Source organism: Lissotriton helveticus, chromosome 3_1, assembly GCF_964261635.1.
Source record: "Lissotriton helveticus chromosome 3_1, aLisHel1.1, whole genome shotgun sequence".
Lineage (NCBI taxonomy): Eukaryota > Metazoa > Chordata > Amphibia > Caudata > Salamandridae > Lissotriton > Lissotriton helveticus.
In genome coordinates, this window is record NC_136061.1 from 1,837,331,390 (window position 1) to 1,837,347,551 (window position 16,162).

Genomic DNA, 16,162 nt, shown 5'->3' on the forward strand with positions numbered 1-16,162 from the left:
TTTTATAAAGCTCACAAAACCACCAGGGTAATTTAGGGGCATATTAGCAAGAACCTCGTTAAAATTATCGCCGTTTTAGCGGCAGGAAACTGCCGCTAAAACGACGAAAATTGGGCTTGCTAATATACGTTATAGAATTCCAATAGAAGCCCAGGTTAGATGTGTAGGACATCTAACCTGGACTTCTATTGGAATTCTATAACGCATATTAACAAGCCCATTATCGCCGTTGTAGCGGCAGTTTCCTGCCGCTAAAACGGCGACAATTTTAACGAGGTTCTTGCTAATATGCCCCAGAGATCCTGGAAGCGGCCATAAACCTACCAAAGGACTGAGGTCAGGGCCCCTCCCACAGAACAACATTTGAAATCAAATCTTTATTTGCCTGTTGCCAGTTAATGAAAACCATTGCAAACTGAGGTCAAAGCAAAAAGAGATGGCGGTTCAGCAAATGTTAGGGCATTTGTATAACCGTGACAAAAATTATGGGGCATATCAGCAAGATAATTATCTCTCAGCGCGCGTAGCAGGAGGATAATTATCGCGGGCTAATGCTGATTTTTATCGCTGAGATAGCGTGCTATCAGCAACGCTCATCTCAACAGCGATAAAAGTCAAGGCGCAAGCTGCCAAATGTGCGATTATCGCTGGATATCCAACGATAATCGCACAACGTTTGGCAAATGCTTGCTGTTAGGGAAGAGCAGACTTAGCCATGATATCCACCTTCCATAGGATATCATGGCTGAGTCAGATGAAAAGCAGGAGTAAGGAAAGTAGCGATAACTGAGGTTAGCGCTACTTTTCTTATCGCTCTGCAGGTTAGCGTGAGGCTTGATAATAGGATAAATGTCGCTTAGCGACATTTCTCCCGTTATTCTTTGGAGGAGCGCCCACTGTGCATCTCATTAGAGATGCAAAGCTGGGCGTTAAGGAAAGGGCACTGAGGCAAGGATTCACTCCATAGTGTGACCTTGCTAATAGGGTGACACAATTATCGCCGCTTTCCGGCCGAAAACGGCCGTTAAAGCGGCGATAATAGTCTTGCTGATATGTCCCGATGAAGGAAAGATCAAAAAGAAGAAGCGGTATCATCTGCAAGACTACTTTAGCTAAAGTACATTTCAAAACAGAATAATTATCCCAGTTAGAGGCAGATTCAGCATTTCGAGCTAGTAAAACCTTATTATTCGCTTCGGACATTACCTCTTTGTATAACATTGTATAACCATCGTATACATTAAAAAGACAGAGATTAAAGAGAAGAATCGATATAGTCTACAAGGTTTTTTATGTGCAGGTAGAATTAAAGTGCATTTAAAAGTAGAGCAATATTCCCAATTAAAGTAGGTTTCAGCATTCCTTGTTGGTAAAACATAAACATTTTGGTTTGAAGACTTTTCTTCCGTGGATTGCATTAACGGGATTATACTAATAATGCGAAAGGGAAAATTACTAATCGAAACGTTTCTGTCATTAGGTCTATTCACAGCGATTAACAGCTTTGTGCAAATGCGCAAACTGTTCCTTCCGGAGTCTTGTTTACTTACTCCGCTCTTTAGAGCACAACATGAATTAAAAGGGCAACGTTATTGGACCTTTTCAGAGCAAGAGCATTCCACCTTTTGAGAAGAAATTTTTATTGAGCCCCTGATGATTAATTTGAATCAAACTCAGAGTTGATTTGCTTTAAAAGCTTGTCTATAGTTTCCAATGTCAGTTCAGATAAAAAGGTTTCGGAGGAGCATTGTGCACCATGGCATTAAGATTGGGCATACACCTATTAGGAGCAAGCAATATTTTCTTATGCGTTGTGGCTTAACCTGTAGGCCTTGTTCTCCCTTGGTGGGTGCCATTTTGGTAGATCGTCAATTAATGGCAGAATTCTAAATCTAGCTTGGAAGGTTTTGATTTTCAAGTGATTCCTCGAGGTGGTATTCACATAAGATTGTGCAATTAGAGCCCTGTAGGTATTAATAGTCACCCATACACGTTTGAGCAGTCTACATTTTGTTTAATCTTCACACCAGGAAATTGGTGTAGATTATCTGTTCTGGACTCGCTTAAACAGTTGATTGGGCAAATTTGAATTCTAGACCGGTGTTCCCGCTTTCAGATATTTTATTCAGGCTCATTTTCTTGCCGACCTGCTGTTTCTATTCTGGGATGTATTTAAAGGGATTTCTTGCCATAGTAGTCATCTTAATGTTTTCGCCTTCTTAAGTAAGGAAGTGTTTTTGAGAAAAGCTTTCTAATGTTAAACTTCCTGTTCTTAGAGGCCAACTTCCAGTCTAATCTGCACTGGTGAGGTGCTTTGCAGCAAGAAAAAACACAAGACGGAAAACTTTGCTCTGGGCTTTGTTCTTTGTTAAAAAAAAAATATGATAATTTCCCTGGGAGGATTTCCAATTTAGCTTTTTTTACTGTTACCAGGGGTTGACAGGAGGGGCTTTACAATTTGGTAGCCACGGTCCGTAATGCTGTAATTTGAGATGCTACCCTTGTTTTCCATGCATTCAATTGCATGCGACGGGACCAGAACTCTTGCAACCAGGGGGCATATTACCAAGCAATAGCGATAATTATCGCTATTGCTTGGTTAGAGACAAGGGGGCATATTATCAAGGGGGTTTATCTCCGCTTTTTTGGCTTTAAAAGCCAAGAAAGCGGAGATAAAATTATCTCCCTATTACCTAGCTGTCGCTAACACCAGTTAGCGACAGCTAGTAGGAGATAGCGACCATCTTGTGCCCCACTTTGCATGTCAGTGATATTTATCACTAACGACATGCAAAGTGGGCGTGCCAAGATGTTAGCGACTGGAAACAGTCGCTAACATCGCTATCTCCTATTACCAACTTTTGGAGATATTCGCGCTAAGCGCGAATATCTCCAAAAACTAACACCTGCCCTGAGCAGTTCTTAGCCATGTTATCCAATGGGAGGTGGATAACATGGCTAAGAGCATTAGCTCGGTAATGCATGAATATCGCGGACTTTTCAGCGATATTCATGCATTGCGGCCGTTTTTTATCGCATTTGCGATAAACCTTGATAATAGCAAGGTTTATCTGCGATAATTTTTGACGATGCTTAGCGTTAAAAAATTCGTTGCTAAGCATCGTTAGCGATAAATATCGCTTAACGTTGGTAATATGCCCCAAAATTTTACCGCTGAGCTGCGGCGAATTTTATCGCAGATAAACCTTGGCATTACCAAGGTTTATCGCAAAGGCGATAAAAAACGGCCGCAATGCATGAATATCGCTGAAAAGTCCGCGATATTCATGCTTTACCGAGCTAATGCTCTTAGCCATGTTATCCACCTCCCATTGGATAACATGGCTAAGAACTGCTCAGGGCAGGTGTTAGCTTTTGGAGATATTCGCGCTTAGCGCGAATATCTCCAAAAGTTGGTAATAGGAGATAGCGATGTTAGCGACTGTTTCCAGTCGCTAACATCTTGGCACGCCCACTTTGCATGTCATTAGTGATAAATATCACTGACATGCAAAGTGGGGCCCAAGATGGTCGCTATCTCCTACTAGCTGTCGCTAACTGGTGTTAGTAACAGCTAGGTAATAGGGAGATAATTTTATCTCCGCTTTCTTGGTGTTTAAAGCCAAAAAAGCGGAGATAAACCCCCTTGCTGCTATTACAGGGGGAATTTGTGCTCGGCCGGGCTTTGCTCCGCCGAGAGCACATCATCACCGTCACTTTCTACTGACCTGAGCACCGGCCGGGCTTGGCTCCGCCGGCCCGGAACCACCACTCCCAGCAGCCCCGCAGTCAGGCTCCAGGTGACGCTGCTGCCCTGCCCATCAATCCGCGCCAGGAGGCGCATAAAGTTCAGTGCTGACCCTCGTCCCGCGAGCACGCGCGCGGAACGCGCCGGGCTAAGCCCGGGCAAAGGGCGGGCCCTCTGTGGCCCTCAGAGGACCCAAGAAGGACGGGTCGGGCCACCCCACTTGGCTGCAACAAAGGAGGAGGTACAGAGACGTTTATTCCTTCTTATCTTTACCGCTTTGGACTGCCTACTGTTGTTATTGGAGTTCTGTCTCCCAACTACTATGTCCATCTGGGAGGAGCTGAATGCCCTGTGTGGCACAAACTATGGCCCGGATGTATCAACTCCCCCCATAGTGGGCAGAGACACTGTCCAAATAATCTGCACTCCCCAGGATGTACCTTCACCCCCCAAAACTATCCCCTCCACCAACCAATTGTGCTGTAGCCCCTCTTTATCCCCCCACAAACCAACCCTATCAATGTTGGATAAGGCTGGGACTCGAACAAATGACTCTGCATCGCCCCTCCAATTGACCCTACTGGCGCAAATAGAACGATTGTTAAACTCCGCATTGTCACCCCTGGTTGCGAAAATCAATGACTTGGGGGACAGGTTGACCTGTATTGAAAACACTGTAAATAGGATTTATCCATTGACTGAAAATTCTGCTATACCCATTGGCTCTACTCTCACTACCAACCATGAAAAACCTAAGACCATTGCTCCTATGAAAGTTCAATCTTTAGATTCCCCTCTTACTACACCCAATCCAAGTGGCAGCAATGCTACTTTTAATCCCGCACATGTCCCCAACATAGTTCAAGAAAGAAGGCACCGAATAAATCTACCCCCTGTAGCCGCCCCATACGTCACCGTTCTTTCTGGGGTCCCTCCACTCAGTCATGGCAAACGTGAATTACATCAGGACTTGCTGAATAAAGCCATTTTCTGGCTCAAAAACAACAGACCGCTACCACCTGCTCTAGATGGCGGGATCCTGAGCGTTAGGAGGGTGGGGTGGCTAGGGATGTTGCCCAAAGATATTCCAGGGGACTTGATACTAATTAAATTTAAACACAGCAATATTGCCCCGTATTTACGATCTTCTCAGCCCAAAGTTGGAGATGGTCCCATCTGTATCTGGGACCTGCATGACTTTTATCCTGGACCCCGAGCACCGAATTATAATACCTGGTGAAAATGAGTCTCTGTACATCTTGGGCAATCATTTTGATTATTTTGATTAGTTGATTTGCTAAACTTTTTTGTTTTAATTGTCGGTTTTCTTTTTATCTTGAAATGAATTGTTGAGTTATTTATGCATGTATGTATTTCTTTCTGTTGCTTTTATGGTTTTAAACTCAAAAACCGAATAAAGCTTATTGAAACAAACATGAAAACCCCCTTGATAATATGCCCCCATATTCCTAGGTGCTGTAGCTCCCTCTTCTGATCACAGGGTTTCCTCCACAATACCAGGTCTTCTTCCAGATAACCCTGCTCCCAAACACTACTCCCTTTGTATTCTCGAGTTTGTATCATCTTGTTGGGATACAGTATTGGGAAAGAGAGTTCATTAGGATTTTTTAGGCCTATGCCCGATAAATATAATCGGACAATTCATCGGCATCTAAAAATGCTGTTATCGGTTACGGCCTTTTTTTGATGGTTCTGAGTGGACTAAATTGAGTTGGACAGTCAAGGCTGCTAAATAGAGGTTAAGTAACTTAGGGGTCCAGAATGCACCCCTGTTTGATGCCTCTCTCTATTTGGATTCTAGTTGTTAGACCCCTGTTACTTCAGAGAGTGACCCTGGCACAGTTTTCTGAATATGGAAGCTGTATTCCCCAAAGTAGTCTCTCAGGAATATGCCAGTCCGTAAGTTTTTGCCACAGGCGATTACTGTTGGGCATGTCAAATGCTTTGGTCATGTCTACAAAGCAGGTGACAACATAGCTGATTTTTAATTTAAATATTTTTGCGTGAGCAAGACTAAGGCTGGCAGATTATCAATAGTGATTGAGACTGTTCGAAAACCTCTTTAATTTATTGTAATTGGGTTGGTTTCCGTTGCCCAGGATTCAAAATCGGCGGTTAGCAGTCCAGCAAATATGTTTGGATCAATGCTAGTAACTCTATCATGCGGTAGCTATGTGCCTTGATGTATGAATCTTTCTTGGAAATAGGGTGAATGATTTCCCCTTTCCATTAATCTGGGATCCTGTTTTCTAATAGCCAGGTGTTATATAATCTCCCTAGGTAGCTTTTCCGAAGCGCTATGTTGTTTTTAAATAATGCAGTGGGTTGACCTTTCGGTTTAGGAGCTCTGCTGCTTCTACCAGCCAGGATTCTTGCCTTAACACAATGAAAGTTAAACCTGAGGTTCTACTCAGGTAGCCAGAGGGGGCAACGCGTTTGTCAGGGTTCTGATGTTAATTCAAGATCTGTTCTACCCATTTATCTTCTGCCACTGTATTGCCCTTAGGTTACCATCTGAATAATAATGGACCAGAGCAGCTTGCTGTTTTCTGCCTTGCAGGCCTCCACAATTCTTTTCCATTCATGGGACCTGTGTGCTTGTTTATCCTCACATACTGCCTTTTTGTACTCCGATCTTAATTCCTGTAATTGTTTGAAATGTTCCCCCATTGACTGAGTGGATTTAGGTGTTCGGGCTTCCCTATTCAATTTCTGCTTTAATTGCCTTAACACTGGGGTGAACCAATTATGTTTCTGTATAGCTTTCATTTTTCTCATTGAATGTTGTTGGCCTAGCTATTTTAACAAGACTAACTGCACTGTCTCCGATTCAGAGATGGAGTCAGTTTTATCCCTTTGAAGCAGGGGTAGGGTACTTTTCTATTTCTCAAAGTTTTCCATGGATAGATCATTCTATCTTAGATGTTGCTAGTGACTGCCAGAGTTCTGTGAGCCTAAATACCCCAACCGTCCATGACCTCTTATTATTTTATATTTTTAAGATCTGAGGGTGATGATTGCTTTTACTTCTGACCTTAATGTGGGAGCTTTGTACTTCTCAGAATATGGATAGCGATGTTAAAGTATGGTCCAGGGTTGACTCAGAGTTCCTCAACCTATGTGTAGCTGCCATTCAGGAATCTGTAAGAATTCCCCATTTAGGGCCCTTGGACCCGTAGCCTCCATATAATGCAACCAAACTAGACGAGTTCTTGGGCAATTTACAAAGTGCTAGAGGTCCTCTGGGGTTTTGAGAGTCCTTAGAGTGGCAACACGAGATACCACACCATGACAGTTTAGTCTTTGCAGTGGCAGGCAAGGTTTTGCCCCAAAATCCAAAGCAGGCACTCGATTCTCATGTTCAGAGGCTCTTCCTTGTCCGTTTTATTCTTAGGTCCATCAAATCTGTAGTTCAGGGGTGCCACTTAAGTACTAAATGTAGGGATGTTAATGGGAGTGCCAGGTAGAAGCCAATGGGTTACCTACATTTAGGGGGACCGAACCCTCCTATGGCAACTTTCATTGGGTATTGGACATAACCCTGACCCTGGTTGACTAATTCTGTCCAAACACAAGATGGAGGAATTGGAAAAGTGGGGTTCACATCACCTGTGCCACCTTAGGGTGGTGCAGGCTGAATGTGGGCACACCTCCTACTCTAAAAAAAATTCCCACCTGTCCTCCCACCAAAAGTGGAGAAGGACAGGGGTTTGGCACCCTTTACTAACTGGAGACTTGTGGTTTGCATTTCAAAGCAACATCACCTTTTAGGCTTCACGCCTTGGAATGCCATTCCAGCCTGGAAGAGGTGTGAAGAGGTGTGAAGCATCTCCGCCCAGAGCAGGCATTTTTCTCGGCCTCTGAGAGTGAAGGCTCTCACTCCATGAGGTCAGGAGCATGGTGGTAGGTTGGCTAAGACTAGTCCGACACCACACCAGTGTTTGGTAGGTTTCCAGGAGGCTCCTCTAAGGTGCCCTCTAAGTGCATTTATTAATAAACCCAACACTGGCATCAGGGTGGATTTATCAAGACAAGATGTTTGGTGCCAAACATCCCTGGGTACATTGAAACCATCATGATGCTGGCGAACCAGTACTAGTGGGTTTCAAGCCCTTGTACTCTATGTAACTTACCCGTGCACTTACAATATCCATGAATTGACTTAGATATTGTAGGGTCATATCTGCTCAGGTAGTGATGACCACACATGTGATATAGTGAACCCTGAATTATGGTAGTAAGGCCTGCAGTAGGGGTGACTTACCTATACCTCATACAGTGTCTGTGGGCATGGCGCACAGGGATGTGTGCCAAGTTGACTCTTCAGTTTTTTTGAAACGACACCCAGCCTGCAATGTCAGTTTGAATGGTCTTGGTGAAGGGTCCTTATGGTAGCACAATTCATGGTGCAGCCCTAGTGGACCGCTTTGAGTCCCAATGCCCTAGGTATCAGGGGTACCATTTACTGGGAACTTACAAAGGGGCTGAAGTTATGTCAATCTTGGTGCAGTTTTAGAAAATAGCTCTGGCAATGGGGATCTGGTTAGCAGGGACCCAGTGCACTTTCATTCAAAATCACATGTTCCAGGCAAAAAATGGGGGCACCCAATGTCAAACGAGGTACTTCCTTACACTGAGACAGTCATTCAAGATGAAATTGTTGAGGCAGACACCTTTAGGTTGTAGTGGTGATAGTACTGGACAAACCCAAGGCTCAAACATGGCAGATCCTACACACAGGCATCCATATCCATTCCAGCCATTATATTGCTTGTCCCCTTGTTAACCTAGCCTTAACATATGAAGAGTGCTTGATCTGTAAGGTTGATAACTGCATATTTTCTCCTCCGAGACCAAAGGTGAGGAACAGCACAGTTAGAACTCTGACCTCTGAGTCACACATATCTATATTTCCCTGACTTCTCCAAAAGAATGAAAGTGCCAGACGTCCAATGTAATAGTCTCCGAACCCAAGACATGAAAGACAATATGCTGGTTCTGGTGGCATTCTGATAGATAGCTTGGGATATTAATCCATCTGATGTTGATACTGTACTTTTAATGCTATTGTGCTACCTAATTGTCATATCTGTAATATACATTTGTAATATGCTGATAGAAGGGCAATACACAAACATAAAAGCTGATACCGACTTTACACAATTCCTTGAAAAATATAGATTCATTAGGGAAACTTATTTGTTTGCATACTGTTTCACAACGGAATCTTTTAAAGTACAAATAATTAATGTTGAAATGTCTTCATTTCATCTACTACAGATGAGACCACACTGTGAGAGGATTTTAACCGGCTTACCATTTCGAGAATGCAACTCCCTGGTTGATGTTAGCGAATACCTCAACGCGTGTACTGAGGACTTGTGCATCTGCCACGAGACCGCAAAGTTAGTTTGCGCATGCAGTAGTATCGCTGAGTATTCAAAGGAGTGCATCGCAGCTGGAGGGATACCAGAGAACTGGAGAACCAACGAAACCTGTTGTAAGATGTTTTTGTATTTATAAAAGCAGTCATTTAATAATGCCTCACATCATGAACCAAAGTTATAGAATGTTATTCAATGTAGCATTTCACTTTATCTTTACAAGAGACTCGTTATGTAGCCAGAAATTGGTTCTGTATTTTGCAATTTATGCATCTTCATGGAGGAAGTAACAAGCAAGCATTCAGTGCTGCAATACAAATGACATTTGATGTACAAAACAACAAAAACAGATCGAGATTCTTTTGGTAATTGCAGTCTGCTCTTTCACTAGTGAAAAAACAATTGGATGTCTGTGTCTGCAGTAGTGTTGTTGGTAATAACTGAGCAAACATGCCAAAAGCCACTAAGGGCCCGATGTAGGTCGGTCGGTAACGGCCGAAAATCGGTATTTAGTAAATGGTATGTAGGGCCCAGAATTTTACAGATTCGGTAAATTTACCGATCGGTAAATTTACCGAATCTGTAAAATACCGATTCGGTATTTATACCTATTCGGTATTTTTGATATGTAGGTGGGACTCTTCTGAGTCCCACAAGCCTTACAGAATCGGTATTTTACCATGAAATCCAACTTCATGGTAAAAAACCGATTCCGGTGTGCATGCACATGTGTGCATGCACACCTGTGCCATATGACAGGCAGACCTGCCCTTAGGGCAGGTATGCCTGCCACATGGCCCCCGAATCTTTTTTGGGGGTGCTAGAGGGTGTCAAAGTGACACCCCCTGCGCCCTTGTCAAAATCGGTATTTACCGATTCGGTAATGCCCCATTCATTCCTATGGGCTTCAAAGCCCATAGGAATGAATGGGGCATTACCGGTCGGTATTTACCGAATCGGTAAATACAGATATTTACCGATTCGGTAAAAGGAACATCTGGATGTTCCTACATATCCACCCCTTAGATTTACCGATTTTTAATTACCGAATCGGTAGGATTCGGTAATTAAAAATCGGTAAATCTATTTTACCTACATCTGGGCCTAAATTTTTTTTTCTTTTTAACATCCCTTATTGTGGAATATCTCTTTCTTAGTATAACATTGAATAGACGACAATGATCAAACAATCATGAGGTGGATATTCCCCGTTTGAAACGTAGAGTATGTGGTTGACATTGATAGATTGAGGTTGTCACGAACGTATGTAAAACTATATTCTTCCTTACATCGACTTTCCATTTAATTCAAATTCTGCTTAATCTACCTACTGTCGTTATTATGCTGTCACTCCAACCTTAGACTCTTGAGCTATAATATTATTATTCTCTCTTGACACACATCTGAAATTGTCAAGTACAACTTCTATTCAAGATGGAGACTCTTATTCCTTCAGATGACTTCGGAACAGTGGTTCAGGACTACCACTTTCTCTTGTTAATGACTGGTTTTCTCTGCATGGTGCCATTCCCAAAACATCTCTTACACACAAGCAATTCTGTCAGTGACACATCACAAGAGAGACGTGAAGTTATATTAACAAGTAATTGAGGAGAGGGCCAAATTCTTCCTCTCCAATGACCAGTATGGATAGAATGGGACACAAGAGAGGCTGCTTAGCAATCAGCTGCATGTCTAGACTCAAAGCCTTTTTTGAGCCTATTCAGCTGCCTGGGGCAGAAGCTATAACCTTTAACATTAAAATTTCCAACACTCTATCCTTTCCTGGTCTATTCATTTACAATCTACCTAGACCAAAACTACCGTTCATCCAAGGATTATTGACCCATATGGAATCAAATCTGGAATAGTCCACTTTCACGATATTGGGGGTTTCAATATACACCTGGAAAATAATAAGAATGTGGATACTGCCACTCTACTAGACAACCTTGAAGGTCACAGACTAACACCGCTTGTCTTAGAGCCCACACATTAGGCTCTATACATTCTGGATGGTATATTTACTAATATCCCCAATATCATAGTGGAAAATGTATCACCCCTTATTTGGACGGACCATATGGCTATTCATTTTAAATGATTGTTTAGGGAAAACAGCAGCTTGCAACCAAATAAACAGACTCCTGCCAATATAAGGCCATGGAAAACAATCAAGAAAGATTATCTTGTAGAGTGGCTATATAAAAGTCCACCTCTGATAGTGGCAGATAATAACAAGGCGTCAGATAACTTTGATGGCTGGATTAGATCTGGCGTGGACAACTAAAGTCCGGAACAACAGAACATCGGCTTCCTGGTACAACTTAGACCATAAACTTATTAAATCTATATGCAGAAGAGCAGAGAGTGCATGGAAGGTAGATTATAGGGATCAAGGCAAAAATACCTATAACCTTGCCGTAGCAGAGTATAAGGCGGCTAATATAAGTTCTAAAACAAACAATTTTACAAATAAAAGTTAAGCAGCCAAAAACTCGTTAAGGGAGCTTTTCAAGATTGTTACCGCCCTGTCCAAACTGCAACAGATACATCAATTTTCCCCAGTTCAAGCCCTTTGTGATAGAATGACTAATTTCTTTCAGGAAAAGATCCAAACGATCTACGATGAACTTGCTGGCATGGTTCCGATATCGTTCGAACCCTCTTCATCAACAGTCGAAGAGCTCATCTCGGGCACCATGACGTGTCAGTTGATCAATTTCTAATCTTTAACGGTGGCCAAAGTGAATGAGATGTTACTATCCACAAAGTCTGGGTCCCGCTTCATCCCTGTCCCTCTACAATAATGCATCTGGCCTCTGGCAAGAGCAGCACCAAACTAACACTGCTGCTAAATAATGTTATTAGGAATTTACCCAGTTTCCTGGAAGAAAGCATGCATTAGACCTTTTTTAAAGAAACCCTCTTTTGATCCACTAGACTTGAAAAACTATCGACCTATATCTTGCCTGCCATTGGCGGAAAAAAAATTAGAAAAATCAATTATTCAAGATCTAATTGGTCTTTTAGATGACAATGATCTTTTGGATTCTACACTGCATGATTTCAGAGCAAGGCACTATACAGAATCAGCTTTAATCTTGGCAATGGAGGAAATACGCAAACAGGTGGAAGGAGTTGGTAGTGCTGTCCTGATACTTCTTGACCTATCAGCCACGTTTGATACAGTGAATCATCTGGTTCTGACGCAATGATTGAAGACAATAGGAGTTGCATGGGACGGCTCTAACACTCCTTATCTTGTTCCTTTCTGCTAGGGAACAGAGGGTCTGCTGGGATAACTTGACTTCAGAGAAGTCAGCCCTGTCACCAACTTTATTCAACATATATGTCACACCGTTGGGTAAGCTACCGAGGGCTCATAGGTTCTCGTTGGTAACCTATGCCTATGACACGCAAATCGTCATCTCCATTTCCTCAAACACCGAAATACTAGCAGAGAAATTACATAGTTGTATGAAGAAAATCATAGGGTGGGTGTACCAAAGCAATCTCAAAATGAACACAACCAAAATGGAAGTTATGGAGTTTAGGACAGGGCCTCCAATCTGGAATTTATCCTGGTGGCCACCAGAAGCAGGTCTCTCCCAAATCCCACGGCATAGGTTAGGAATCTAGGGGTTCTGATGACGGCCAACTAAATTGTGCTGCATAGATTAAACAGGTGACATCATCCTGCTATTTTCTGCTGAAATTCTTGCATAAAGTTTTACCGTACATTTCCTTAGACCTTAGGAAAGTGGTTATAGTCACCTAAGTCCGTTCCCGCATTAATTTTTGCCATGCGCTCTTTTTGGGCGTGTTTAATAAATAACTGTTAAAACTCCAATGACTGCAAAATTCAGCAGCGCAGGTATTGCTCAAAATTCCCAAATATCATCATATCTCAAGCAGAATTAGGGAGCTACATTGGCTACCGATTAAGCAGCGCATTGAGTTTAAGGCTTTATGCCTAGTACATAAAGCATTGTACAGGGGAGGGCCTGAGGACCTACAGAAGCTTTTTCGGTTGGATATACCTATTCGGATGCTTAGATCTGCTAATACAGGATTAGCTCATGTCCCCAGGATCCACAAAGTCAGATTGGGAGACAGAAGTCTCTCATACAGAGCATCGAAGCTCAGGAATGAACTACCAGCCTCCATAAGTTTTCAGAACTCAAGACCTCAGTCAGGAAAATGCTAAAGACCTAGCTCTTCCCTGCGTAGGAATTCATCTACCTGTCCCTGACCGATAATTTCTGCTCCCCAGCTAAAGATAGCGCCAGGACGCCTCAGCATTTGTGCACTCTATAAGTGTCTTACTTACTTACTCTACTTGAAGAACTCTGCCTCATAGAGTGAGTTCAGAGAGGTTAATGAGAGTGAGATATATAAGGTCTCAATATGAGACTAACAGCAAAAATGTCAGATCAGATCATCACCAATTTTATCAATGACCTCAGCAATTGCCTCTTCCCATTGCTAATCAAGCTGAGCAACTACTCCCTAATACAGGGTGATGTTCCACCCTGTAAGAAAATGGCACAAGTTACCCCACTCTTTAAAAACAAGGAACTGACTCAAAAGATGTAAGCAATCTCAGACTAGGAATAAATCACCGATTTTATGCAAACATTTTTTGGAATGTTCTTTCACTGAATCTCAAACAATAGAACAATGATCAGGAGACTCTTGCCGCCTTATGCTATTTGACCAATGTGCAGTGTTTGACACAGAAAACCATAGCATCCTGCTACACACTCTCAAGAATAAAATGTAAAAAAAACACTCGGTTTTAAGATGGATCTCCTCTTATGTAAACAATGACACTCAACTCATTAAACTGAACAGATCACTATCAAAGGTGACACAGGCTTTCCAGGGCATGCATCATGGATCCATTTTACCCCTGACTCTTTTCAACCTGTACATGGAACCTTTGACAACAATGCTTACACAGTAAGCACTCGCTTAACACCTCTATACCAAAAACACAAAACTTTACCTAAAAGTCTCTTCTGAAGAAAACATAATTTTCCTTGACCAAAATCCAAGGGGCACACAAGCCTGGTTCTCCCTCAACCACCTGATGCACAACCGGTTGAAAACAGAAGTCATGCTTATCTCTCCCCCTCAAAGTTCGACTCTGATGTAGTGCTGTTTAGAACATCTGAATGTACTAAAGTGTGTAGGAAATCGGGTTGCTGGTTGAGGGGCTCGAATCCTTACTCAAGCAGCAACCACCATCTTTTTCAGGGGGAAACACAGGCAACCCCCAAATTAAGGTGTGCTTAACCATCTAGTTGCTTGACACAAAAGCAGTCAGGCTGGACTTAAAGGCAATTTGTAAAGTATTTATGCAGCACTTCAAACAGTAATAAACTGAAAACACAACACAAAAAAAATCCCACACCACATTAGTGTAAAATGTAACTAATTATTTGAGACCACAGGCCCAGGGGTGTAGTGAAGAGTTGGGTTTGAGGGACCATTATTTATATCTGGTGCCCACTTTGTAGTAGGAGAAGTTTCTCATGGTTTCCACCCCCAGAGGTGCTTGGAATTTCGTGCCTCTCTGCCTTGGGCCCAACTTATCTGGGGACAGAAAAGACTAGCGTCAAACCCTATGTGGGTGTGCTCAGGCAGAGCCTTTGTAATGTGGAAGTGTGGTAGGTGACAGCTCCTACTCCTCATCAAACAAGAGACGACCCATCCAGCCAAGATCCATTCTGCTTTGTTTCACTGTCTGGGAGCAATACACAAAGACCAACTGCCGGCTACACTTAGTCAGGCACCAAATATTTAGGGCAAATAACTGCAAACTTTCTAAAAGTTCCATATTCAGAACTGTGACTTAAAATATGACTTTACCATTAAACAGGATTTTAAATTACAAGTCAACAGGCATTCAGCTTCAAATTCCTATTTGCTCACACTTGAATGTTAGCACTTATGTAATGTAGTAAGGCAACCCATTATCAAATGGGAGAGGAAGGCAATGCACTTGTCAAAAACATTTAAGAGATTTTCACTACCAGGACATGTAAAAATTAAAAGTACATGTACAACTTTTAAAAAACAATGCACCCTGGCTTCTGGGCTGTTTAGGGCCTACCCTAGGGGTGACATATACATATTAAAAAAGGAAGAGTTAGGCCTGGGAAAAGGTTTATTTTGCCAAGTTGAAGTGGCAGGTTAAATTGCCCATACTGGCTGCAACGGCAGGCCTGTGACGTGGCTTCTTAAGTAGGAGGCACAATCAGTGCTTTAAGCCCACTAGTAGCATTTAAGTTACATGCCCTAGGTACATGTACTACCACTTTGCTAGGGGTGTGCAAGTAAATTAAATGTGCCAATTAGGTGGAAGCCAATTTCACCATATTTAAAGGAGCATATTTAAAGGAGCAAGCACAAACATTGTAGCACTGTTTGGCATTTTCACTAATATGTCCTGTTCTAATATGCCAGATTGAACTTAAGAACGTTGATATCCAATATACAATACTGCACCTATTGTCTGACATGCAGGTTCTAAGTGCTTAGAGTCTGTCAACAGGCCAGAATTGCCGACAGAGGGGAGCAACAGAATGGTGCACTGCTTTACATAAGCACTGCAGAAAAATAATGATGTTCATCATCTTCCATTGCATTCCATGGGGCATGAGGTAGAAGCAGAACAGACAACCTGATTTGATAAAAAAAGGCTTGTGACATTGGAACATTGATAAAATGTATCTATCCAGTCATCTTTTCTTCCTTCCATCCACTCGCTGATATCTACCATTTCACCTTTACATTCTGTCATCCCTTCAACTAAAATTCAGCCTGTAACAATTTGACTCAGGTGTCCACTCATCGATATCCAAACCTATCCATCAAGCATATCCATCCCCCTTTTATCCATCCATCCTTTCGCTCATCCATCCAACATTTCACTCCTCTACCCATCATCTTTTCACTCCATGCATTGGGAGAGGTGTGGCGCCGCGGCCAGGGCGACTGA

General features: G+C 42.5%; 1 protein-coding gene across 1 annotated transcript in view; it reads left to right on the plus strand.

Annotated features, from left to right (window-relative positions):
* The window catches only part of LOC144824332 (mucin-2-like), a 166,420-nt gene that overhangs the window by 91,565 nt on the left and 58,693 nt on the right, over positions 1 to 16,162 (plus strand). Inside the window, exon 6 of the mRNA XM_078683449.1 lies at positions 9,050 to 9,269. Within this exon, the coding sequence (XP_078539575.1) occupies positions 9,050 to 9,269 (220 nt within the window). The remainder of the gene's footprint in view (positions 1 to 9,049; positions 9,270 to 16,162) is intronic.